The sequence below is a fragment of the Rattus norvegicus genome, chromosome 14, assembly GCF_021556685.1.
Source record: "Rattus norvegicus strain SHRSP/BbbUtx chromosome 14, alternate assembly SHRSP_T2T, whole genome shotgun sequence".
NCBI lineage: Eukaryota > Metazoa > Chordata > Mammalia > Rodentia > Muridae > Rattus > Rattus norvegicus.
Window position 1 is genome coordinate 77,758,106 of NC_141547.1, and position 27,933 is coordinate 77,786,038.

Here is a 27,933-nt window from a genome sequence, read left to right on the forward strand (position 1 = left end):
CCTTCCACTGGTGCTCTTACTAGGATATTCATTGCTACCTATGGGGACAGAGTCCAGGGTCAGTCCATGTATAGTCTTTAGGTAGTGGCTTAGTCCCTGGAAGCTCTGGTTGCTTGACATTGTTGTACTTTTGGGGTCTCGAGCACCTTCAAGCTCTTCCAGTTCTTTCTCTGATTCCTTCAACGGGGGACCTATTCTCAGTTCAGTGGTTTGCTGCTGGCATTCGCCTCTGTATTTGCTGTATTCTGGCTGTGTCTCTCAGGAGCGATCTACATCCGGCTCCTGTCGGTCTGCACTTCTTTGCTTCATCCATCTTGTCTAATTGGGTGGCTGTATATGTATGGGCCACCTGTGGGGCAGGCTCTGAATGGGTGTTCCTTCAGTCTCTGTTTTAATCTTTGCCTCTCCCTTCCCTGCCAAGGGTATTCTTTTTCCTCATTTAAAGAAGGAGTGAAGCATTCACATTTTGATCATCCGTCTTGAGTTTCCTTTGTTCTAGGGATCTAGGGTAATTCAAGCATTTGGGCTAATAGCCACTTATCAATGAGTGCATACCATGTATGTCTTTCTGTGAGTGGGTTAGCTCACTCAGGATGATATTTTCCAGTTCCAACCATTTGCCTACGAATTTCATAAACTCGTTGTTTTTGATAGCTGAGTAATATTCCATTGTGTAGATGTACCACATTTTCTGTATCCATTCCTCTGTTGAAGGGCATCTGGGTTCTTTCCAGTTTCTGGCTATTATAAATAAGGCTGCGATGAACATAGTGGAGCACGTGTCTCTTTTATATGTTGAGGCATCTTTTGGGTATATGCCCAAGAGAGGTATGGCTGGATCCTCAGGCAGTTCAATGTCCAATTTTCTGAGGAACCTCCAGACTGATTTCCAGAATGGTTTTACCAGTCTGCAATCCCACCAACAATGGAGGAGTGTTCCTCTTTCTCCACATCCTCGCCAGCATCTGCTGTCACCTGAGTTTTTGATCTTAGCCATTCTCACTGGTGTGAGGTGAAATCTCAGGGTTGTTTTGATTTGCATTTCCCTTATGACTAAAGATGTTGAACATTTCTTTAGGTGTTTCTCAGCCATTCGGCATTCCTCAGCTGTGAATTCTTTGTTTAGCTCTGAACCCCATTTTTTAATAGGGTTATTTGTTTCCCTGCGGTCTAACTTCTTGAGTTCTTTGTATATTTTGGATATAAGGCCTCTATCTGTTATAGGATTGGTAAAGATCTTTTCCCAATCTGTTGGTTGCCGTTTTGTCCTAACCACAGTGTCCTTTGCCTTACAGAAGCTTTGCAGTTTTATGAGATCCCATTTGTCGATTCTTGATCTTAGAGCATAAGCCATTGGTGTTTTGTTCAGGAAATTTTTTCCAGTGCCCATGTGTTCCAGATGCTTCCCTAGTTTTTCTTCTATTAGTTTGAGTGTGTCTGGTTTGATGTGGAGGTCCTTGATCCACTTGGACTTAAGCTTTGTACAGGGTGATAAGCATGGATCGATCTGCATTCTTCTACATGTTGCCCTCCAGTTGAACCAGCACCATTTGCTGAAAATGCTATCTTTTTTCCATTGGATGGTTTTGGCTCCTTTGTCAAAAATCAAGTGACCATAGGTGTGTGGGTTCATTTCTGGGTCTTCAATTCTATTCCATTGGTCTATCTGTCTGTCTCTGTACCAATACCATGCAGTTTTTATCACTATTGCTCTGTAATACTGCTTGAGTTCAGGGATAGTGATTCCCCCTGAAGTCCTTTTATTGTTGAGGATAGCTTTAGCTATCCTGGGTTTTTTGTTATTCCAGATGAATTTGCAAATTGTTCTGTCTAACTCTTTGAAGAATTGGATTGGTATTTTGATGGGGATTGCATTGAATCTGTAGATTGCTTTTGGTAAAATGGCCATTTTTACTATACTAATCCTGCCAATCCATGAGCATGGGAGATCTTTCCATCTTCTGAGGTCTTCTTCAATTTCTTTCCTCAGTGTCTTGAAGGTCTTATTGTACAGATCTTTTACTTGCTTGGTTAAAGTCACACCGAGGTACTTTATACTATTTGGGTCTATTATGAAGGGTGTCGTTTCCCTAATTTCTTTCTCGGCTTGTTTCTCTTTTGTATAGAGGAAGGCAACTGATTTATTTGAGTTAATTTTATACCCAGCCACTTTGCTGAAGTTGTTTATCAGCTTTAGTAGTTCTCTGGTGGAACTTTTGGGATCACTTAAATATACTATCATGTCGTCTGCAAATAGTGATATTTTGACCTCTTCTTTTCCGATCTGTATCCCCTTGATCTCCTTTTGTTGTCTGATTGCTCTGGCTAGAACTTCAAGAACTATATTGAATAAGTAGGGAGAGAGTGGGCAGCCTTGTCTAGTCCCTGATTTTAGTGGGATTGCTTCAAGTTTCTCTCCATTTAGTTTAATGTTAGCAACTGGTTTGCTGTATATGGCTTTTACTATGTTTAGGTATGGGCCTTGAATACCTATTCTTTCCAGGACTTTTATCATGAAGGGGTGTTGAATTTTGTCAAATGCTTTCTCAGCATCTAATGAAATGATCATGTGGTTCTGTTCTTTCAGTTTGTTTATATGATGGATCACGTTGATGGTTTTCCTTATATTAAACCATCCCTGCATGCCTGGGATGAAGCCTACTTGATCATGGTGGATGATTGTTTTGATGTGCTCTTGGATTCGGTTTGCCAGAATTTTATTGAGTATTTTTGCGTCAATATTCATAAGGGAAATTGGTCTGAAGTTCTCTTTCTTTGTTGAGTCTTTGTGTGGTTTAGGTATAAGAGTAATTGTGGCTTCATAGAAGGAATTCGGTAGGGCTCCATCTGTTTCAATTTTGTGGAATAGTTTGGATAATATTGGTATAAGGTCTTCTATGAAGGTTTGATAGAATTCTGCACTAAACCCGTCTGGACCTGGGCTCTTTTTGGTTGGGAGACCTTTAATGACTGCTTCTATTTCCTTAGGAGTTATGGGGTTGTTTAACTGGTTTATCTGTTCCTGATTTAACTTCGATACCTGGTATCTGTCTAGGAGATTGTCCATTTCCTGAAGATTTTCAAGTTTTGTTGAATATAGGTTTTTATAGTAAGATCTGATGATTTTTTGAATTTCCTCTGAATCTGTAGTTATGTCTCCCTTTTCATTTTTGATTTTGTTAATTTGGACGCACTCTCTGTGTCCTCTCGTTAGTCTGGCTAAGGGTTTATTTATCTTGTTGATTTTCTCAAAGAACCAACTTTTGGTTCTGTTGATTCTTTCTATGGTGCTTTTTGTTTCTACTTGGTTGATTTCAGCTCTGAGTTTGATTATTTCCTGCCTTCTACTCCTCCTGGGTGTATTTGCTTCTTTTTGTTCTAGAGCTTTTAGGTGTGCTGTCAAGCTGCTGACATATGCTCTTTCCTGTTTCTTTCTGCAGGCACTCAGCGCTATGAGTTTTCCTCTTAGCACAGCTTTCATTGTGTCCCATAAGTTTGGGTATGTTGTACCTTCATTTTCATTAAATTCTAAAACGTTTTTAATTTCTTTCTTTATTTCTTCCTTGACCAGGTTGTCATTGAGTAGAGCATTGTTCAATTTCCACGTATATGTGGGCATTCTTCCCTTATTGTTATTGAAGACCAGTTTTAGGCCGTGGTGGTCCGATAGCACGCATGGGATTATTTCTATCTTTCTGTACCTGTTGAGGCCCGTTTTTTGACCAATTATATGGTCAATTTTGGAGAAAGTACCATGAGGAGCTGAGAAGAAGGTATATCCTTTTGCTTTAGGATAGAATGTTCTATAAATATCCGTTAAGTCCATTTGGCTCATGACTTCTCTTAGTCTGTCTACATCTCTGTTTAATTTCTGTTTCCATGATCTGTCCATTGATGAGAGTGGGGTGTTGAAATCTCCCACTATTATTGTGTGAGGTGCAATGTGTGTTTTGAGCTTTAGTAAGGTTTCTTTTACATATGTAGGTGCCCTTGTATTTGGGGCATAGATATTTAGGATTGAGAGTTCATCTTGGTGGATTTTTCCTTTGATGAATATGAAGTGTCCTTCCTTATCTTTTTTGATGACTTTTAGTTGAAAATTGATTTTATTTGATATTAGAATGGCTACTCCAGCTTGCTTCTTCTGACCATTTGCTTGGAAAATTGTTTTCCAGCCTTTCACTCTGAGGTAATGTCTGTCTTTGTCTCTGAGGTGTGTTTCCTGTAGGCAGCAGAATGCAGGGTCCTCGTTGCGTATCCAGTTTGTTAATCTATGTCTTTTTATTGGGGAGTTGAGGCCATTGATGTTGAGAGATATTAAGGAATAGTGATTATTGCTTCCTGTTATATTCATATTTGTATATGAGGTTGTGTTTGTGTGCTTTTCTTCTCTTTGTTTTGTTGCCAAGATGATTAGTTTCTTGCTTCTTCTAGGGTGTAGCTTGCCTCCTTATTTTGGGCTTTATCATTTATTATCCTTTGTAGCGCTGGATTTGTAGAAAGATATTGTGTAAATTTGGTTTTGTCATGGAATATCTTGGTTTCTCCATCTATGTTAATTGAGAGTTTTGCAGGATACAGTAACCTGGGCTGGCATTTGTGTTCTCTTAGGGTCTGTATGACATCTGTCCAGGATCTTCTGGCCTTCATAGTTTCTGGCGAAAAGTCTGGTGTGATTCTGACAGGTCTGCCTTTATATGTTACTTGACCTTTTTCCCTTACTGCTTTTAATATTCTTTCTTTATTTTGTGCGTTTGGTGTTTTGACAATTATGTGACGGGAGGTGTTTCTTTTCTGGTCCAATCTATTTGGAGTTCTGTAGGCTTCTTGTATGCCTATGGGTATCTCTTTTTTTAGGTTAGGGAAGTTTTCTTCTATGATTTTGTTGAAGATATTTACTGGTCCTTTGAGCTGGGAGTCTTCACTCTCTTCTATACCTATTATCCTTAGGTTTGATCTTCTCATTGAGTCCTGGATTTCCTGTATGTTTTGGACCAGTAGCTTTTTCCGCTTTACATTATCTTTGACAGTTGAGTCAATGATTTCTATGGAATCTTCTGCTCCCGAGATTCTCTCTTCCATCTCTTGAATTCTGTTGGTGAAGCTTGTATCTACAGCTCCTTGTCTTTTCTTTTGATTTCCTATGTCCAGGGTTGTTTCCATGTGTTCTTTCTTGATTGCTTCTATTTCCATTTTTAATTCCTTCAACTGTTTGATTGTGTTTTCCTGGAATTCGTTCAGGGATTTTTGCGATTCCTCTCTGTAGGCTTCTACTTGTTCTCTAGGGGAGTTCTTTATGTCTTTCTTGAAGTCCTCCAGCATCATGATCAAATATGATTTTGAAACTAGGTCTTGCTTTTCTGGTGTGTTTGGATATTCCGTGTTTGCTTTGGTGGGAGAATTGGGCTCCGATGATGCCATGTAGTCTTGGTTTCTGTTGCTTGGGTTCCTGTGCTTGCCTCTCGCCATCAGATTATCTCTAGTGTTACTTTGTTCTGCTATTTCTGACAGTGGCTAGACTGTCCTATAACCTGTGTGTCAGGAGTGCTGTAGACCTGTTTTCCTGTTTTCTTTCAGCCAGTTATGGGGACAGAGTGTTCTGCTTTCGGGCGTGTAGTTTTTCCTCTCTACAGGTCTTCAGCTGTTCCTGTGGGCCTGTGTCTTGAGTTCACCAGGCAGGTTTCTTGCAGGGGAAAAATTGGTCCTACCTGTGGTTCCAAGGCTCAAGTTTGCTCGTGGGGTACTGCCTAAGTCCTCTCCGCTGTGGCAGCAACCGGGAAAATCTGTGCCGCTCCTTCCGGGAGCCTCCGTGCACTAGGGTTTCAGATGACGTTTGGTGTTTTCCTCTGGCGCCTGGATGTGCACAGAGTGCAGTCTCTTCTGGTTTCCCAGGCGTGTCCGCCTCTCTGAAGGTTCAGCTCTCCCTCCCACGGGATTTGGGTGCAGAGAACTGTTTATCCGGTCTGTTTCCTTCAGGTTCCGGCAGTGTCTCAGGCGCAGGGGTCCTGCCGCTCCCGGGCCCTCCCCTACGGGAACCCAGAGGCCTTATACAGTTGCCTCTTGGGCCAGGGATGTGGGCAGGGGTGGGCAGTGTTGGTGGTCTCCTCCCCTCTGCAGCCTCAGGAGTGCCCACCTGATCAGGCGATGAGGTCTCTCTCCCACGGGGTTTGGGAGCAGAGAGCTGCTGCGGTCCGGGATCTGCCGGTGTGGGACTTCCGGTAAACACAGGAAGTGCCCGGCCTTAGAGGAATTTTGCCTCTGTGTGTCCTGAGTTCACCAGGCAGGTTTCTTGCAGGGGAAAAGTTGGTCCTACCTGCAGTTCCAAGGCTCAAGTTTGCTCGTGGGGTACTGCCTAAGTCCTCTCCGCTGTGGCAGCAACCGGGAAGATCTGCGCCGCTCTTTCCAGGAGCCTCCGTGCACCAGGGTTCCAGATGACGTTTGGTGTTTTCCTCTGGCGCCTGGATGTGCACAGAGTGCAGTCTCTTCTGGTTTCCCAGGCGTGTCCGCCTCTCTGAAGGTTCAGCTCTCCCTCCCACGGGATTTGGGTGCAGAGAACTGTTTATCCGGTCTGTTTCCTTCAGGTTCCGGCAGTGTCTCAGGCGCAGGGGTCCTGCCGCTCCCGGGCCCTCCCCTACGGGAACCCAGAGGCCTTATACAGTTGCCTCTTGGGCCAGGGATGTGGGCAGGGGTGGGCAGTGTTGGTGGTCTCCTCCGCTCTGCAGCCTCAGGAGTGCCCACCTCGTACTTAGTGCTCTTAACCACTAAGCCATCTCTCTAGCCCCTCACCAGCTTTATTTACCTAAACATAAGCATTAATTAGAAATGTCAAATCCTGTAAATATTGTCCAATTTCAGTCTTACTAGAAATCCCTGAGCTGTCAGGGCGAGGCTGAGAATTTAAAGTAAGCAAATGGAGTCTTCTTCTTTTCATATCAACTCTATTACCATTTTCAAAGTTAGGTATGAGTCTAAGGTTTAATTTAGTTGTCTGAGCCAGAGCACTGAAAGGACAGTGAGTTGTCAGACATTCACACTGAAATCACTCATTGATTTTAAGTAGAAAACCTGTCTCTAATAAAGCATTAAGTAATTGAAATCAATTGTAAACAACAAGCCACACATTGGCTATCAGTATGTGAATTGAAAGCTTGATTTTTTTAAAAACATTTTAAAAACAGTGGCTAAAGCATGGAATTTAATAATCTGTGCTGAAACAGCAGAAACTCGAGAATCAACAAGTGATCCAATCATACATGTAGCCTTTTCATTAGATGAACCACCTATAAATACAGTAAGCGCATTTCCTATGGGTTGTATGCACAAATATACAGGAAGTACAAAAGCATGTAAAGAGTAAAATTATCAATTTTGCCTGAAAAATTTGTATATGTAATAGGCCAAATATCAGTATTTTGTAATAACCAATTTGATTGCTGTTTGGAATAAGGTATGTTTTACCAGGTTTCTTTTTAAAATACTTCCCTGACTCTAGCCTACAATTTTGTATTAACACAACTGAAGCTTTACCTCCAATGTGGATAACAAAGGCTTAAGTCCTCTGGTAAGGTGAGGTACTTAGCCAATTAACATATCCTTAGAAGCTTAAAATTAGTTTCAAATATTCTTTTCTGGAGTAGTCTAACAGCTACTCCCCAAATATTAAAGCTCATTTTGAGAGCAAAAGTTTGTAGTAAAAATTTCCATATACACTGAAAGATTTAAGGTTCTAACTTCTTACATCGAAGAAGCAACAAAATTACATAATATAAGGCTGTTAGCCATTCCTAATGATATCACTTTATGGGCTATCTAAAATTATAAGCAAGCTCACGAAATGAAAACTCAAAATCAATCCTCTAAATCTATCTTGAAATGGCAGTTGGAGGAAGGAAACTGGCTGTAATGCTCTCACAAGTTCTAAAACCTCATCAATCCTTTGTAAATCTTGTAACAATCTCTACCTGTTTGATTTTTTCTTAATTAAAAATAAGTTTGAGTTAGTCAATGTAACATTGGCAATCTTTAATCACAATCCTTAAATTCTCCTTGTAACATCAGAGCACAACCACAACTTTGGGAAGTCACCTGAGTTCTGAGTACTGACTAGGCAGCTGTTCTTGGGGCAGTGAAATTAGCATCAAAATACAGATAGCTTCAGGGCAAACCACAACTTTGGAAAGCAAAACTCGACCTTCAACAATCTAGTACAAAGCTTGACTGTCAATTCTTATATATGAACGCACGATGGTGTAGTCTCTAATACCTCAACAAAGAGACATTGTCCTAAATTCTTTTAGAAGCCTGGTTTCTAGAATAAGAGTTCCATAAAAATATTATCTCAATTTAGACCTGTTTCCCTAGGTTGGCTCATGCCACATGTTGTCTAGAATGACTCCATCCAAATTACCAGCTTTATGTCAACTTTCTGTTACCAATATTATACCTTTTTAACCATATCCAATAACTTGAAAGCCAATAGTCCATAACCAAGGCAAGTAGAGCATATTTATACATTTAAAACCAATCAGAAACAAAATTGAAGTGGCTACACATATCTTTAATATTTAGACCAAACACCATTTTTACCTTTTTAGCTATGATTTTAAGAGAAGCACATTGTCACCTGTTGAGTCTAATAATCACAGTCAAAGATTTTTCTAAGATTAACAGCCATCAGTTTTGTACCAAAGAAGCTGAGGAGCTGCTGGTGCCTTTAAGATCAGCTAGTATAAACATTTAGCCACTCCCTGGGGAGCTTGCCCAGAGGACTTAGGCTTCTAGCTACAGATGTAGGCTCTAAAACCCAATGGAAACTGCTTTTTATTTATTGTTCCCTTCTTGAAGCGAGTTAAAACCAAGTCAAGGTGTGAACGACCAGCAGATAAAGTTTTTACCATTTTTTCTTTTGAACATGAAACATAAAACATTTAAACAACGAGAAGCAAGAACCACAGACATAAATTGACAGACATGGGGACATCTTGGTGCACCAAGGACAGACAATAGACAAAGAGGGAAAAAACCAGATGGTGTCAGCAGAGAGGTAGGATTTTCTCTTTCCCACCACTTTCACGGTGACTATCCACTCGAGTGGAGTTGATATGGATGATGGATTGTCTCAATTCCTGGACTAGTCCATCAACATGTTGAAACCCAATTCCTGTAAGATACTGAGATATATTACGGGATATCTGAGCAGCACAACTGACATTCACAAATGGTATGGAAGTGAAACACAGTCCTGAATATTTCCACTCACAACCCAATTACATTAACTCCATCAAGCTGTGCATGGGCATTGAGATGTCCTGTTGTTTGATTCTCCTGAATAAATTTTCAGGCGGTCTACCTCTATCAAGTCTAATCAGTATGACTCTGTAAAGCTTCCAGACCCTAATCACACCTTTTACAAGCACAAAGACAAAGTTTTTCTCCCAAAATACTGTGTTCCTTTTATCTCTTCCCTTTTTCTCTCCCGGGGCGTTTTTCCCCGATCTCTCGCCTCCGCATTGGAGGGGACTGTCTGCTTGTTATTTTTCCTTGAGCTCTTTAATTTTTTATCCAACACTGTTTCTAACATGCCGCCTTGCCCCTCCTCTCGCGCTCTTTGCTTTGCTGTTACAGCTGGGTGGCTCCCATGCGACCTCTGACGCTGCCTGGCAGTAGCTAGAAACTCAAAGGCCAATAGAAAAAACCCGAGGGCTGCCAAAACAATAATAGAGGCTTCTGCCGCATCTAGCAAGGGAGTGAGGTGGAACAGATCAAGGCTAAACATTGTCTCTCAGGGTCTCACCCGCATCCTGCAGCTTCTAGACCCTTTCCGTGAATGGAGGCTCTCCTCAGCGCCAGCGATGGTGAGGCGTTTGTCCCCGGTTCTCGGCACCAAATGTCCCGCGCACCCTCGCCAGCAAGAAAACATTCGGGGACATACGAATCCTTCCTACAGCTAAAACGTTTATTGAATCTTAAGGAGAGCCCCGCGTGCCGGCATGGCATGGCTTATATACACCCTAGCGCGGCGCATCCACACCTGATTGGTCACTTACCCATGATCTCATTAGGCACGCCCCGGAGTAGGCAAAGACCTGGCACAAAGGCACTCTTGTACATGCGCACACAGTTAACTTCCTGAAAGGAAGTCGGCTGGCGCGGCAGAGGCCAGCGCCATCTTGTCTAGCTCGGCCTTCCACGTGGGGCGCAGTGGAAGCCAGCGCCATCTAGTGGTGGTGAATGTTATTGCGGCCCTCTACACATCTTCTGAGGTCTTCTTCAATTTCTTTCTTCAGAATCTTGAAGTTCTTATTGTACAGATCTTTTACTTGCTTGGTTAAAGTCACACCGAAGTACTTTATATTATTTGGGTCTATTATGAAGGGTGTCGTTTCCCTAATTTCTTTCTCGGCTTGTTTCTCTTTTGTGTAGAGGAAGGCTACTGATTTATTTGAGTTAATTTTATACCCAGCCACTTTGCTGAAGTTGTTTATCAGCTTTAGTAGTTCTCTGGTGGAACTTTTGGGATCACTTAAATATACTATCATATCATCTGCAAATAGTGATATTTTGACTTCTTCTTTTCTGATTTGTATCCCTTTGATCTCCTTTTGTTGTCTGATTGCTCTGGCTAGAACTTCAAGAACTATATTGAATAAGTAGGGAGAGAGTGGGCAGCCTTGTCTAGTCCCTGATTTTAGTGGGATTGCTTCAAGTTTCTCTCCATTTGGTTTAATGTTAGCAACTGGTTTGCTGTATATGGCTTTTACTATGTTTAGGTATGGGCCTTGAATTCCTATCCTTTCCAGGACTTTTATCATGAAAGTGTGTTAAATTTTGTCAAATGCTTTCTCAGCATCTAATGAAATGATCATGTGGTTTTGTTCTTTCAGTTTGTTTATATAATGGATAACGTTGATGGTTTTCCGTATATTAAACCATCCCTGCATGCCTGGGATGAAGCCTACTTGATCATGGTGGATGATCATTTTGATGTGCTCTTGGATTCGGTTTGCCAGAATTTTATTGAGTATTTTTGCGTCGATATTCATAAGGGAAATTGGTCTGAAGTTCTCTTTCTTTGTTGGGTCTTTGTGTGGTTTAGGTATAAGAGTAATTGTGGCTTCATAGAAGGAATTCGGTAGTGCTCCATCTGTTTCAATTTTGTGGAATAGTTTGGATAGTATTGGTATGAGGTCTTCTATGAAGGTCTGATAGAATTCTGCACTAAACCCGTCTGGACCTGGGCTCTTTTTGGTTGGGAGACCTTTAATGACTGCTTCTATTTCCTTAGGAGTTATGGGGTTGTTTAACTGGTTTATCTGTTCCTGATTTAACTTCGGTACCTGATATCTGTCTAGGAAATTATCCATTTCCTGCAGATTTTCAAGTTTTGTTGAATATAGGCTTTTATAGTAAGATCTGATGATTTTTTGCATTTCCTCTGATTCTGTAGTTATGTCTCCCTTTTCATTTCTGATTTTCTTAATTTGGACACACTCTCTGTGTCCTCTTGTTAGTCTGGCTAAGGGTTTATCTATCTTGTTGATTTTCTCAAAGAACCAACTTTTGGTTCTGTTGATTCTTTCTATGGTCCTTTTTGTTTCTACTTGGTTGATTTCAGCTCTGAGTTTGATTATTTCCTGCCTTCTACTTCTCCTGGGTGTATTTGCTTCTTTTTGTTCTAGAGCTTTTAGGTGTGCTGTCAAGCTGGTGACATATGCTCTTTCCTGTTTCTTTCTGCAGGCACTCAGAGCTATGAGTTTTCCTCTTAGCACAGCTTTCATTGTGTCCCATAAGTTTGAGTATGTTGTACCTTCATTTTCATTAAATTCTAAGAAGTCTTTAATTTCTTTCTTTATTTCTTCCTTGACCAGGATATCGTTGAGTATAGCATTGTGCAGCTTCCACGTATATGTGCGCGTTCTTCCCTTATTGTTATTGAAGACCAGCTTTAGGCCGTGGTGGTCTGATAGCACGCATGGGATTATTTCTACCTTTCTGTACCTGTTGAGGCCCGTTTTTTGACCAATTATATGGTCAATTTTGGAGAAAGTATCATGAGGAGCTGAGAAGAATGTATATCCATTTGCTTTAGGATAGAATGTTCTATAAATATCTGTTAAGTCCATTTGGTTCATGACTTCTCTTAGTCTGTCTATGTCTCTGTTTAATTTCTGTTTCCATGATCTGTCCATTGATGAGAGTGGGGTGTTGAAATCTCCTACTACTATTGTGTGAGGTTCAATGTGTGTTTTGAGCTTTAGTAAGGTTTCTTTTACGTATGTAGGTGCCCTTGTATTTGGGGCATAGATATTTAGGATTGAGAGTTCATCTTGGTGGATTTTTCCTTTGATGAATATGAAGTGTCCTTCCTTATCTTTTTTGATGACTTTTAGTTGAAAATTGATTTTATTTGATATTAGAATGGCTACTCCAGCTTGCTTCTTCTGACCATTTGCTTGGAAAATTGTTTTCCAGCCTTTCACTCTGAGGTAGTGTCTGTCTTTGTCTCTGAGGTGTGTTTCCTGTAGGCAGCAGAATGCAGGGTCCTCGTTGCGTATCCAGTTTGTTAATCTATGTCTTTTTATTGGGGAGTTGAGGCCATTGATGTTGAGAGATATTAAGGAATAGTGATTATTGCTTCCTGTTATATTCATATTTGTATATGAGGTTGTGTTTGTGTGCTTTTCTTCTCTTTGTTTTGTTGCCAAGATGATTAGTTTCTTGCTTCTTCTAGGGTGTAGCTTGCCTCCTTATTTTGGGCTTTATCATTTATTATCCTTTGTAGCGCTGGATTTGTAGAAAGATATTGTGTAAATTTGGTTTTGTCATGGAATATCTTGGTTTCTCCATCTATGTTAATTGAGAGTTTTGCAGGATACAGTAACCTGGGCTGGCATTTGTGTTCTCTTAGGGTCTGTATGACATCTGTCCAGGATCTTCTGGCTTTCATAGTCTCTGGCGAAAAGTCTGGTGTTATTCTCATAGGTCTGCCTTTATATGTTACTTGGCCTTTTTCCCTTACTGCTTTTAATATTCTTTCTTTATTTTGTGCATTTGGTGTTTTGACAATTATGTGACGGGAGGAATTTCTTTTCTGGTCCAATCTATTTGGAGTTCTGTAGGCTTCTTTTATGCTTATGGGTATCTCTTTCTTTAGGTTAGGGAAGTTTTCTTCTATGATTTTGTTGAAGATATTTACTGGTCCTTTGAACTGGGAGTCTTCACTCTCTTCTATACCTATTATCCTTAGGTTTGATCTTCTCATTGAGTCCTGGATTTCCTGTATGTTTTGGACCAGTAGCTTTTTCCACTTTACATTATCTTTGACAGTTGAGTCGATGATTTCTATGGAATCTTCTGCTCCTGAGATTCTCTCTTCTATCTCTTGTATTCTGTTGGTGAAGCTTGTATCTACGGCTCCTTGTCTCTTCTTTTGGTTTTCTATATCCAGGGTTGTTTCCATGTGTTCTTTCTTGATTGCTTCTATTTCCATTTTTAATTCCTTCAACTGTTTGATTGTATTTTCCTGGAATTCTTTCAGGGATTTTTGTGATTCCTCTCTGTAGGCTTCTACTTGTTTATTAATGTTTTCCTGTGTTTCTCTAAGGGAGTTCTTCATGTCTTTCTTGAAGTCCTCCAGCATCATGATCAAATATGATTTTGAAACTAGATCTTGCTTTTCGGTGTATTTGGATATTCTGTGTTTGCTTTGGTGGGAGAATTGAGCTCCGATGATGCCATATAGTCTTGGTTTCTGTTGCTTGGGTTCCTGCACTTGCCTCTCGCCATCAGATTATCTCTAGTGTTACTTTGTTCTGCTATTTCTGACAGTGGCTAGACTGTCCTATAAGCCTGTGTGTCAGGAGTGCTGTAGACCTGTTTTCCTGTTTTCTTTCAGCCAGTTATGGGAACAGAGTGTTCTGCTTTTGGGCGTGTAGTTTTTCCTATCTACAGGTCTTCAGCTGTTCCTGTGGGCCTGTGTCTTGAGTTCACCAGGCAGGTTGCTTGGAGCAGGAAGGTTTGTCTTACCTGTGGTCCCGAGGCTCAAGTTTGCTCGTGGGGTGTTGCTTATGAGCTCTCCGAGGGGGCAGCAACCAGGAAGAGCTGTGCTGCCCTTTCCGGGAGCTTCCGTGCACCAGGGTTCCAGATGGCGTTTGGTGTTTTCCTCTGGAATCAGTAATGTGGGCAGAGTGTAGTCTCTTCTGGTTTCCCAGGTGTGTCTGCCTCTCTGAAGGTTTAGCTCTCCCTCCCATGGGATTTGGGTGCAGAGAACTGTTTAATTGGTCAGTCCCTTCAGGTTCCGGTGGTGTCTCAGATGCAGGGGACCTGCTGCTCCTGTGCCCTTATCTCCAGGAACCCAGAGGCCGTATACAGTTTCCTCTTGGGCCAGGGATGTGGGCAGGGGTGGGCAGTGTTGGTAGTCTCTTCCGCTCTGTAGTCTCAGGAGTGCCCACCTGTCTGGGTGGTGAGCGCTCTCTCCCACGTGGTTTGGGAGCAATGAGCTGCTGTGGGCAGGGATCCGCGAGTTTGGGAATCCCGCTAAAAACCGGAAGTGTCCAGTCCTAGAGGAATTTTGCCTCTGTGTGTCCTGAGTTCACCAGGCAGATCACTTGGAGCAGGAAGGTTTGTCTTACCTGTGGTCCCGAGGCTCAAGTTTGCTCGTGGGGTGTTGCTTATGAGCTCTCCATGGGGGCAGCCCCAATTTCTTCTTGATGCCCTCAGTGCCACCTGAAACCCTGACAACTTCAGTCTAGTGGTTCTCTAGAACAGTGGGGGGTGTAAAATTCACATAACATCAAATCAGCCATGTCAACCTGTGCCATCCCCGGGCAGGTAGCAAACACCTCCACACCATCCCTTTACATCTATCCCTTTACAAAAACATTGCCTCTGCCATGATCATAAACCCATTGCCCCTAAGACAGCTGCCACCTCCTGTCCTTGCCACCAGGAGTCCACTATGTTGGCTCTCTGTCTGACTCCATGCCTGGATCATTCCTGAGCTGGGCTGTAGGCACAGAGTGCTCAGCACCTAATAGCTGGCCCATGTTGATTCTGAGAGAGAATGGCAATCCTCCAAACTCATGTGCTCAGGTCTTACTTTCCACTGTAGGAGTGAGTTATGCTACGGTCTCGCAGTGTGACTCATAGCCAAGTACCTCCCTGGCTACTAGCATGGGAACACACACTCTGCTCCTTCCAATGCCTCTGTAGCTCGCCAGGGGCGGGAGTTGGTGGTAGTAAGATAAGTACCAGTTGGCTTGTCTCCCTGTGCTCAAGTCAAAGTGTGGCTGATGTTGTCTCTGCCTTGTCGTTACAGCTCCTGAAATCTTTCAGGTGTATGTGGATGGAGGCCCTGGGTACTCATACCCCGTGGACTGGTGGTCCCTGGGTGTCACAGCCTATGAGCTGCTACGAGGCTGGGTAAGTCCTATAGAAGGGAGGACTTCAATCTGCAAAGCTGGTGAGATGCCAGGAAGGGGTGCTAGCCTGGATTTTGGCCACCAGAGAGCTCTAACCTAGTCACTCATTCTTTTGATAAGGAAAGAGATCCTTCTCTGTGCGCAGGCCAGGGAAGGAGGCTGCAGAAGGTGAATGACTGGCTCTATGTTGAAGCACCCTGGCCTTTGATTTTCATACACTTTCCTCTGTATTCAGAGTTGCATGCAAGCTCAACTTCCCTGCTGCTGCTGCTTGATTGGGTATCCTCTCTCGTTTCTCTTTTATTTCCAACCATCTTTCCCAAACACATAACTCAGGAATCTCTAACAGCGATACGGGACAGTCAGTGCCTGGTTCTATTTTTGGGCTAGTCTGCACTGCATTGCTGAAAACTATGGAGCCTCACATTTTTATTTAAGCACAAATTCTTTTGACCAGGCTACTTTCAAAGCATGTTTTCTTTGCACAAGTATAATTGGAATATGTCAACTCGACTCCCCAGCCCATGTTTTCTTCAGCTATGTAATAGAGAAGATATTTTGTGGAACTAGAGTTAGGGGACAATTTTCCCTGGACTGTGGCACTCTCCCTGCTTTTACTGTCTCTGTGGATCCAATACCCAAAACTCAGTTTGCTGACCCCACTGTCTGCAAGTCTAACACAGCTTTGCACCTGTTTGCTTATGTGGATATTCACCACGATGGACGGCAGTGTGCATGAAATCAGGATCTTGTTTTGGTGGGAGAATCCCTTCTTTAGGAGAGTGGGAAATGAATGAATGCTTCTTGAATGAATGAATGAATGAATGAATGAATGATGAAAGTATTCTATACCTGAACTCCTCTGTAAGCACAAAGATTCTCACTCTAGTTGGGCCAACTATTTTTCTACTCTTGAACTCGGTTATTTCTACGAATTCCTCAAAAGCTTAATTACAGTGCATGGCATTTTTAGAATGCAGAGAAAATGAGAACTTGTTTGCTCCCTTAAGCACTGAATAGAAGAATTGGTACTACATGGGCTCACTTGTTCTGGCAGTTCCTTTCTGGTTCTGGTGCCACCAGGGAACACAAGCATTGGCCAACCCAAGATGAACCAGGATGCTTGTCCCCCAGAGGCCGCGATTTAATGCAGTCCATCATGCAGGTGACCTTGTTGCACAGTGGCCCTCAAAAGAGGGAAGGATGATGGCTATTATTCCTCAAGGGCCAGTGATGGCTTGGCAAAGAAGCCCCAAGGATAGAAAAGATAAGCCTGCTCCTTAAAAATTAAGTTCATGTCTCATTCTTGAGTTTTCTACTCAGAGACCACGTTCAAGGGAATAGAGTCACAGGGCCAGCGAGGGCCTGTGATACAGGGATGATGTAAGTATTGGAAAGATCACCTGTTAGGAACTAGGTGAGCCTTTCTCCCAACCGTATTTCCATGTCAGCATTGTCCAACAGAGGGTCAGTGAGTTGTGAATTCCTTTGCTTTCTAGGTTTCATTCTGGTTCCACAGCCCCTTCCAATGCTCAGTTTATTTGTAGACTGTGTGGTCATCCTTTTTTCCTGGCCATTTATACCCTGCTATCAGTGACAGCTCTGACAGAACTGAGGCTCCTTGCTTCTTAGAGACAAAGAAAGTAACAGGGGCTTCCCCACTGGGAGGTCTAGGAGCTAATTGCTGGGGAACTCCAGAAAAGGCATGTGGGGACATGAACTACTAGTGTGGCTTGTTAGCCAGTGTCTCAAAAATTCCCTAGTTCTGACAGAAAACAGCTGTCTCTGCCATGAAGTTTTCACCTCGCAGGGAGAACAAAGAGACCTGGTCTCCTGTGTAAACAAATAGAAACTATTTATTTACAACCTGGGCAAGAGGTGCAGGGGACAGACACAGCTTCTCTTGGAAGTCAGAGCAGAATGTGAGCTCTTATTCCTGCAAACCTACGTTGGGAAAAAGACAACCCATGTGAGCACCATCTGAGATTGCAGTTTAAACACGGAGCAAGGTGCCGTCAGCCTGGAGCTTTCGGAACAGAAAAGGCAGACTGGAGCGCTGACTCGGTGTAAGGAGACTCTGCCTCCTGACCGTGTCCGCATAGAAGATACTTAGTGACCTGCAGCACAGACCTGGATGCCACCCTGACAAAGAGTCACCTTTGGGGTCCAACGGGCTCCTCGCTTGCAGAAAGAAGTCACTTCACACAGCTATCCCAAGCAGGGAGTTTTCCTTCTTATTTGGTGGGAAGCTGCTTCTTTGTAACAGACAAAGAGACTGAGAGGAACCTCACTGGCTCATTGGGAACCCCATTTGGCTACCTTAAGCAGGACTCGTAAGCAGTGGGAGTGTTCAGATCCTCTGTCAACCTCTGTTCTGTCTCCCCCGCAGGTGTTTGTGGAGATTTAACGACCTAGTGATGTTAATTACCCAGTATACCTTGGTACCTGGTGGTCAGCACTGTACAAGCCCCATCTATCTAACCTCAGCAAGACTCCCACCCAGAGAGGCCTGCTGTGGTCTCAGAACAGCACCCTTCAAGGGCTTAGCATCCTTTAAACACTATGTGGCTGGGCCCGGCCTGGTTACTATCTACCAGACAATAAGGCTGCAGGTTTGCCGGCTGAAATGCTTATCCACACCATGACGCATGCTGAAGAGAGATAATGAATACAGTTACTGTGGAGGGGGGGGGGGCAAAATGTAACCAGAGAGACCTGGCCGCATAGGCTGAGGAACAGAGCGCAGAAGACAATGTCAGCATATAAGTAGCTTGTCTCCACGGAAGCTGTGCGTGAAGCTCAGGCATGGAGGACACAGGTGGGAAGAGCGAAGGGGAGTTCAAGATTGACAGCTAAGCTGGCTCATCTGTGAGCCACACTGCTGTTGGCAATAGTGTGAACAGGGCGGAGAAGGGAGGCTGAGTCATCACTGAATCCCACCACGTCATAGGGCAGTCAGGGAACTTCCATGGAGGTCCCTGAGAGCTTTGCTTGGTACATGGTACAATGCCGTACCTCAGATGTATGCAGGGAAGCAACAGAGAAGTGATAACAAGCAGATATAAGCCTGGGTATCACCTGCTTCCGGGTGCTGCTACAAGGAGAGACCCTGGTATAAGAGGTCCAACTCCAGTGCTGAGAATATTTGGAGCCGAGGCTGGTAATGAGATGATCTACAATGTGATTCTAGACACTAGCAACAGCACACTGAATGGTACCTACCTCGGAGGCCATGATGCAAGGAGTTCCCTATCAGTAGAAGGCGAGGCTTGGAGACCCAGTCAGGACCATGTTGCCCTCTTAGCTTGACTACCAACAACTTCTCTGTGTGTTCCCTCTTGTCTTTGTCTCCAGCCAGCACCTTTTGGCGACTGTAAGCAAAAATATTGGGGTATAGAGAGGCTAAATCAATGAAGGAAGACGGCCTGGAATGCCCCATAGAGAGAGGCTCCCGTGCAGAACCAAGGACTGCTGTGGGCACCACTGGAGCAGGGCTCCACCTAATGAGGAGGCTGCTGACTATCTCAGTGAAGCAGGCAGACCATAGGGCCTGGAGTCAGAGTTGGGTGACAGAGCCCAGGAGGTGATTCTGCTCTTTCCTGGGTCTGTTATCAGGGGGTTCCAGCTTTCTTGTCTTTTCCCAGACTTACTGTCTCTGTGGAGATCAGTACCTGGGGGGAGGAGGGGTTGAATTCTGAGGCTTTGGAGTCTCAAGTTGCCTGAAGGCCGGTTATTCTGAGTAAAAAGAATACACAGGCATACATAGGATCCAGTGGTTTGCCAGCCATACTCTAGCAGGTGATATGGCGGGCCCACACCAGTTCTCTCCCGTTTTATGCTTCCATTTCACAGCAAATTGCCTTTTTCTTAAAAAAAAAAAAAAATGAGTTTCCCGGAATAAAGACATAACTGCACTCTGCAACAAGCCACCCAGTTTCCTGCTGCTGGAAACCACTCTTGCCAGCAGGCCTCGCAATCACCGTACCCTGTAAAGAGAGCAGCTTCTGAGTCAGGGCGTCCTAAGGACAATGGAACAATGCACTAGTGGAATCCGTCACTGTGAGCGGATGCATTACAGGCCTTAACACTCGCTGTTTAACTTGGAGGAAGGCCTGTGCCTCCATGCCCACCCAAACAGGGGAGGGCTAAACCTCGGGCTCCCGAGTTAGGAGTACCTCAGTGTAGTGCCCCAGGGTAACTTTAAATGTACATGCCTCCTACATCTGAAGGTTAAAGTTCTCATGATTAGCGATGGGTCATGGCATAGTCAACAAAGCACTATGAACATGAGAATGGAGTAGGATCCCTAAAATCTGTTAAAGAAATGGGTACAGCAGCAAACACCTATAACTCCAGGGCTAGGGAGGCAAAAACTGGAGGGAACAGAAACTCTCTAGCCAGCCAGTCTAACCCATTTGGTGAGATCCGGGTTGAGTAAGAGAGTCTGTCTCAAAATAACTAAGTAGAGGGTGAATGACACTCAATGTCCACTTCTGGCCTACACACAGATGCACACATGACCATGTATATACATGCATGCATATACACTCACAAGCATGGATTCTATAGGTTTCTTCCTAGCATTCATACAGCACCAACACATGGCCAATAGGGTAGTGATCCTGTCTGATCACTCACAGACCTGTTCAGCCAAGACAGAGAGAGGTGGTGGCTGATCTCCCAGTAGATGGAGTGTATGACCTTGTCACTAGTGGCTGCTCAGTGGCAAGTGTCAGTACTCCAGCCTGTGACCATAGCTGCTGAGTGAGTCCTGCCTCTTCCACTCACAGACAAAATACCTCAGCCTCCTATGGCCAAGAGAGTCCCTCCATGCCCTCTTCTTGCACTGCCCTGCTGAGAGAGAACAGTTCACAGTATCTTTAAAGGAATCTGGATCAGTTCCCATACTCACACAGTCCTTGAACAAGAGGGTGCTGCCTCCACCAAGACCTTCTCTCTGATTCTGGCATTGTCCTTTGTTGCAGAGGCCATATGAAATCCACTCGGCCACACCCGTCGACGAGATCCTCAACATGTTCAAGGTGGAACGTGTCCACTACTCCTCCACGTGGTGTGAGGGGATGGTGGACCTGCTGAAGAAGGTAAAGGTTGGGCAGCTGTGTAGAAGGCTAGTGCAGCCACACCCAGAAATGAATGTGACCATGGTGACATACACAGATTACAAAGCCCAGCACAGTCAGGCATGTGACAGCCTGGCCCAGACTCTTCCCTGTTCACGGCAAGTTCCTATTAGACAGAAATATCCATTGCATGTGGTTGCTGGTGTTAGGAACTACTCCTAGTAGAATGTATGCTGTGGTCCTGACCACTGCATGTATAGAGTTAAGATGTTCCTGCGATGATAGTGACAGTACCAACAAGAAGGGTGTCCCATTCCTCTTTAGCACATGTGAGGTCCTTACTAATCCTGTTGGGCCTCACCCCAGACCTATGATGAAAGTGGGGGTCTCCTCTTGCTCCCAGGAAACAACAGCCAATCTCAGGAGGTCTCAGCATGGCAGCCTGAGTTTGGACCCACAACACCCACCTAAAAGTCCGAGTTCAGCAGTATGCCACACTTGGAAGGAAGAGATAGAAGGACTCCTAAGCTTACTGGTCAATCTAGCTAAATCCATGAGCTCCAGGTTCAGTGAGAGACCCTACCACTAAACATAAGATAGAGAGCAATTGAGGAAGACATGGAAACCACTGATCTTCACATACTCATGCACACACATCTACACATATGCATACACATCTACACATATGCATACACATCTACACATATGCATACATATCTACATATTTGCACACATATCTATACATATGCACATACATCTACACATATGCATACACAAACACAGAAAATGCAAAGTATTGGCATATAGCTATTCTTTTTTAATTAATCAATAACTTTAGTGTGTATGGGTGCTTTTTCTGCATGTATGTATGTATACCACATATGTGGCCTGGTGTCTGTGGAGGTTTTTGAGCTACTATGAGAGTCCTGGGACCCAAATCTGGGGTCTTGTACAAGGAAAGCCCTTAACCATTGAGACACCAGCCCCATTATAGCTGTTTTTAAACTCTAGCTCCATTAGCAGAAACTGGCCTTCAAGAGAAGCTAAAAGTGGACCACTCAGTTAGGATGCAGAGATCACCTTGTAACTCCTAGGGGAAAATTCTGTTTAATTCTTGTGAAACCGAGTCATAAGTCCTCTGATGAGGCAGCCAGCCTGTTCTTTCCAATCAAAGCGTTCGTGAACATCAGAGAGAGGCTGCTTATCAGAGGGCTAAAAACTTAGTCTCTCCCCAAGAGTAGCTTGCCAGATGACCTTAGAGAAGAGAGTCAACCTTGTACTCGCTCCCTGTTATAGCAGTTACATTTAATATTCCAGAGAGAACCCAGATGGGGTAGGACACTGCCTGGCATAGCATAAGTACTGAGTGAGGCAACATGTTCCAAGTCCATGCTCATTCCTATGGGGTGCACCATTCACATTGTGCCTTTGCCCCCTGACTGCAGCTGCTGACCAAGGACCCCGAGATCCGTCTGTCCAGCCTCCGTGACATCCAGAGCATGACCTACCTGGCTGACATGAACTGGGATGCAGTGTTCAATAAGGCGCTGATGCCTGGCTTTGTGCCCAATGTGAGTCGTATCATCCCTTTCAATGGGTCCCCTCCTGGTATTAAGCCTGACCCCTGCCACTGATTGGTGAACTCCCTGAAGGTCACCGAAGTAAGTCACCAACAGGCTTACAGTTCACTGAGATCCAGGGTGTGTGGACCAGGCTTCCAAGGCGTGCTTCTTGTAGTGGAGCCCTGAGCTGTTGAGCATCCCTGGCTTCTCCTGCCCCTCTGCACAGGTGTCAAGGACTGTGTTAGTGCAGATGATGATTGGCCGCAGGGAGCCTGCCATCCATTGGGAGCTCATCCTCACTGGACTAGAAGGCACCAGAGGTCCTTGGTTTGCTACTGTCACATGAGTCAGGGCTGAGTGTGGGCTCTGCACTGGCATTGTTCTTAGAGCCTCCCATGAGGCTCCTGGAAGCTTCATACCAGCCAGAGAGTGGATCTTGTTAGTATTCTGAGTGAGGTTAAATAATTTTCCCAAGATGATCTGGGACGAGGCCAGCAGAGCTTGAACTCGTGCAAGACAGGATCCATGGCCTGCATTTGAGTGGATGAATCAATGGATGACAGGCTACTTGGGGAGATGTGAGCCTGAGTTCAAGCTTTTCCTTGGGAGAGGGAAAATACCAAGGTCAAATGTGCACAACAGGGTAGGGATGCTTGGCGAATCTCAGGAAGTCAAGAATGATAGAAGGAGCTAGGGTCCTTCTATCACAGTAGAACTCTACAAACAGAACAGAGATCAATGTGTGTATGGGTGCCACTGAAGGGCACCGGGGAGCCCCAAATTTCCTCCTCCATTTTCTCATGTCAGCCTCATTACCCTCACCTAATAACTGTGGAAAGTGAGTCTTGCAAAGGTTTTGTGACTTATGTTATAAGAGTCCTACCTAGAGAACCCCATCTTCCTCTCACTCTCTGACTGTATTAACACTCACCAGCTTTGAGACAATGTGACATCCTGGCCAAATTGGCATGATCAGCAGACCCTAGCTTGTGACTTAGGTTTGAAGCTGGCAGGCCTGTGGTGGTACCCAGACCGCGACACAGCTGAGAAGATACTTTTCCTTAAAGGGACAGACACTGGAAGCTTAGCGGGTCTGTCTCAGTGAATCCTAGTAACTGAGGCTATGCATCTCACACAAGGGTGGACACAGGGCAGAGGTCACATATAATCCAAAGTTAACCAACTGAGGTGAGTGTCCAGAGGCCAGGCTGTCTGTCTTGGATGGAGGCTGCACCTGGCCTTGTTTCTCTTGACTGGGAGCCTCATAGGCCAGGGACATGGAAAACAGAAAGGACCACAGTACTCTGTAAAAAGCATAAGGTAGTTCTTTGGAAGACAGGCATTCCCATTACCCCAAGTCTCTATAAGTGAGGATGCCAGCCCTTGACCAGAGAACAGCAACACTGTGATTCCCTGTGTGGCTACAGAACTACTGATGCCATAGTCACAGGGCTGCGTGGCTGATAGGTGGGCCATCAAGATGCCAGCCATCAAGGATTAGGAACCCTGATGTGAGGGCCTAGGCCTGTAAGTCAGGGTGGGTAAAGCTATAAGCCTCTAGCAGGACCTGTCTTGAGGGTGGACAGTTCCAGCTGTGGAAAGGAACTGGTAACCAGGAGATGGTAACCAGGAACTGGGCAGATGTTGATCACAAATGTTGTTTAGGTAGAGGGAGGAAGCTCTCTGTGAGTCTATGGCCATGGCGCTAGTGCTACATAGTAAGACACTGTCTCTGCCAAGGTTACCTCAAAAGTTCATTAATTAAACTTCAAATTAAATTATAAAAATATCATAAGAAAAATAATAGCAAGTGATTGCATCTATAATGAAATAATTAGTAAAAATAAAGTACAACTGCATGTATGAACAGTACAGGATTTAGATTCATGCTTTCCAAACTGGGTTGTGACTCCATTGGGGGTAAAATGACCCTTTTACAGGGATCACCTAGGATTATCAGAAAACACAGATATTTACATTACAATTCATTACAGTAGCAAAATTACAATTATGATGTAGCAATGAAAATAATTCTATGATTGGGGTTCACTACAGCATGAAGAAGTGTATTAAAGGGCTGAAACATTGGAAGGCTGAGAACCCCAGAGCTAGATGCAGGGAGTTAACAGGGTGTGGTTGCCCAGCTGGTACTGGGTCTCTGATTGGATGGTGTGTGTGCTAAGGGTGCATTGATTCTATCATCAGACAGAACACGAGGCATCCCAGGGTGACAGCTAACAGTCACTGCCACATGTGACGGTGCCTGGGCTATGTGTAGAGGATGCACATCCAGTCACGGACAAAATAACCACAAAACATGTTTTTCTTTCTACCTCCATTCAGAAGGGGAGACTGAACTGTGACCCCACATTTGAACTTGAAGAGATGATTCTAGAATCCAAGCCGCTTCACAAAAAGAAGAAGAGGTTGGCCAAGCATAGGTCCAGAGACAGCACGAAGGACAGCTGTCCCCTGGTGAGCTCTCAGGGGACGGTACTGTGGGAAAGAAGGGAGGTGTGGAGGCTGGTTCCCTCTTGTTCAAAGGTGCACTTCAGCCCACAGCCTTCACCTTCCTCCCTCTGTGTCCTTGGGGAAGTAGTGCTAAGAACCCACTAGATGCCAATCCCATAGATCCTCACACTCCTTGTATAGAACGGTGTTGTACTGGGTATAAAACCCAGGTACAGCCTCCATATGCTTCAAATTGCTTTGGGATTACTCCACTACTTGACACAGCACAAATGCTGTGTGTAACATAGGTGGTGGGCATTGATGTTCAACACAGACCTCACCAGTACAGGCCCAACTACAAAGTTCACAAGTAAGACATGCTGGAGGTTGACACTTAGCTGGGGCTGTGGGACACAGAGGAGGCTAAGGAGGGTGACTTGCATATCACTCCATTCTTGTGCATTTCGTGTAGCATTCAGTGTACTTCAAATTTTTATGTTTTGCTTTATGGACTCTTCTGGAACTTCTTTGTTTCTCCACATTTTCAGACTGCAGTTGGTTGGATCTGAGGTCACAGAGAGCTGACTTGTCTTAGTCAGGGTTCCTATTCCTGCACAAACATCATGACCAAGAAGCAAGTTGGGGAGGAAAGGGTTTATTCGGCTTACACATTCACATTGCTGTTCATCACAAAGGAAGTCAGGACAGGAACTCAAGGAAGCAGTGACTGATGCAGAGGCCATGGAGGGATGTTTCTAACTGACTTGCTTCCCCTGCCTTGCTCGGCTTGTTTTCTTATAGAACCCAAGACTACCAGCCCAGGGATGGCACCATCCACAATGGGCTGGGTCTTCCCCCCTTGATCACTAGTTGAGAAAATGCCTTACAGCTGGGTCTCATGGAGGCATTTCCTCAACTGAGGCTCCTATTTCTGTGATAACTCCAGCTTGTGTCAAGTTGACACACCAAACCAGCCAGCCAGTACAACTGACTATAAAATGCCTCTAGCATATGAATGAACTGTTATAGTGCAGATATATGCAAGGATGACTAAAGAGGGAGTGCCCACTCTCCTACCATCCACACTGAGAACCCCAGAACAATACAGGGTACCCCAGTCCCTGTGCACCTTTTAGGAAGGATCTATCCTGCAGGAACCTGAAGCAGCTGGTCACATTGTGTTCACAGTCGGGACACACAGAGAGAGGAATGCTGGTGCCCTGCTCATTCTCTCCCTTTTATTCATTTTGGTATCCCAGCCCATGAGATGGTACCACCCACATTTAGAGTGGGCCTTTCCATCTCAATTAATTCAGTTTAGAATCTCCCTCACAGGTAAGCCCACAAGTTTGTCTCCTGAGTTGTTCTAAATCCTGTCATGTTGTCCTAGCCCCATTACTGACTGGCTGTTCTTCTCACATAGTCAAGCCTCTTAGTGTGGACCAACAACATTAATCAGAACTCTGGGATCTGAGAATCTTGCTTGACTTTTTCTCAGCCAATGAAATAAGCACAGTCTCACCACCTCCACCACCATTTAGAACTCCAAACCCACCCCTGGGCCAATCACATCCTGCTAACTTCCCTACCTCTCATTCTTGTGAAGGGTCTATGTGTGCACTCTGACCTTTGAACTAATCATTTCATCATGTGTCTCTCGTGTCACTAACCATCACACCATCCCAGTTCTTCTAGCTTTTTTAGGATTGCCCAGCTGACAACTCTATCCTTCCATCTTCCCCTCCAACTTCCTGTGGCCTGTCACTGGGTCTCTAACTCTGTGTTCTTTGTGCAAAGACACCTATCCCTGGCTTCAGTCCCCCACAACATTCCACCCTACCTCACCTTAACTTGATAATACCTGCAAAGACCTGGTCTCAGATCAGGCCATAGTAAGACACTCTGGCTTAAGGAATGAACATACTCTTTGGGGACAAAACTCAGTCCATAACAGCCCCTTTCCCCTATACTATACAGGTTTTTACATTTTTGCAGTTACCTTAATATAAACTTGATAATATAGGCCTTAATATAAACCTCTGATCCAAAAAAAGCTTATTGTGTTGTTCTTGTTTAAAAATAAATGAAACCATCTTGCCAGCCCCTCTAAGCACCACAGTGCAGTAATCCTAGAGGCTCACGGAGCATCATGTGTCATCTACACACAGTTTCTGGGGTATGTCCCTAAAACATTCTGTTCCTCCAAGGAGGCCTTGGCATGAATATCTTGATCTATACATCTCCTCCTCCATGCCCTGAAGCAGGCTTGAGCATCCCAACATGAGGGAGCCCAGACACAGAAACACTTCTGTCTCCTGACACAACTGCTGGGTCCAACCACTGAGCTTATCTCTAAATCCCGAGTGGCCCCAATTAAATAAACTAGTCACCCTCAGTGTCCCTCTGACTCATCCCCCTGTCCACTGCTCTGCCGTTTAGACCCCTCTCTGTACTCTTTGACAGAATGGACACTTGCAGCAGTGTTTGGAGACAGTGCGGAAGGAGTTCATCATATTCAACCGAGAGAAGTAAGTTCAGCTTGCCACACCCACACAGAACCTGGCTCCCAGGACTAAGGCACCCAGCAAAAGTGAACTCTGGGCTCTGTCACCTCTGGATTGAGCCTATTCCACAGGACCAAGCCCTTTAAGAGAAGTATAGTCATCCATAGACTCTGTCACACCTAGGCGGAGCCTATCCCCCAGGACTAAGGGTCCCAGGACAAAGTGGCCCAGCCTTACCAACAGTGAGTGATTGCAGCCCTTGTGCTGGAAGGGAGGACACAGTGAAACAATGCCCAGGCCTTGAAGGGAAGGATGTGTCTCGATTTGGAATTAGGATCTGTGTTCTAATGCTAAAAAGAAGTAGGCTCTGCTGCGTGTGTAGAATGATGTGGGAGCCCTCAGGAGCCCTTGAGGCAAAGCCCTTAGTCACTCTGAGCTTCCTTGTCAGCATGGCAAATGAGAATAATCCTTAGGATATAGAGTCTGTGGTGCAGGGCCCAGCAGAAGAGAATGTTCAGCAGAGAAGTGATAACTGCCGTTGTTGTTGTTGTTACCTGGGTCAAGGGATGCGGTGTGTGGGAGCCTCTGCCCATGGAGGCAGGTAAGGCATGGGATGGCACAGGTCTGGGAGTAGCTCTACTTTCCCATCATCAGCCAGTGAAACAGTGAGAAAAGGAGCCTGTCGGAAGCTCAGCAGCTATGGACAGTGCACATCCATGGAGGTAGAAGGGCGGTAGTAGTGAGCACAAGGCATAAGCAAGGCATGGCCAGACTTCCTGGGTCCTTAGCAACAGCAACCAGGGCAACAGCCACTTCAAAGTATGAGACCTAGCTGGGGAAGATAACTCAGGGGCCCCGAAACAGCAGGAGGAAGTGTCCTGTAAAAATAAAGCTGGCTCTGAACGCTCTGTTTCCC

General features: G+C 44.6%; 1 protein-coding gene across 1 annotated transcript in view; it reads left to right on the forward strand.

Annotated features, from left to right (window-relative positions):
• Window positions 1–27,933, forward strand: part of Stk32b (serine/threonine kinase 32B) — a 256,406-nt gene that overhangs the window by 221,125 nt on the left and 7,348 nt on the right. The window contains 5 exon segments of the mRNA NM_001107224.3: window positions 15,317–15,420; window positions 20,405–20,521; window positions 21,946–22,071; window positions 24,406–24,537; window positions 26,977–27,041. Of these exon segments, the coding sequence (NP_001100694.1) occupies window positions 15,317–15,420; window positions 20,405–20,521; window positions 21,946–22,071; window positions 24,406–24,537; window positions 26,977–27,041 (544 nt within the window).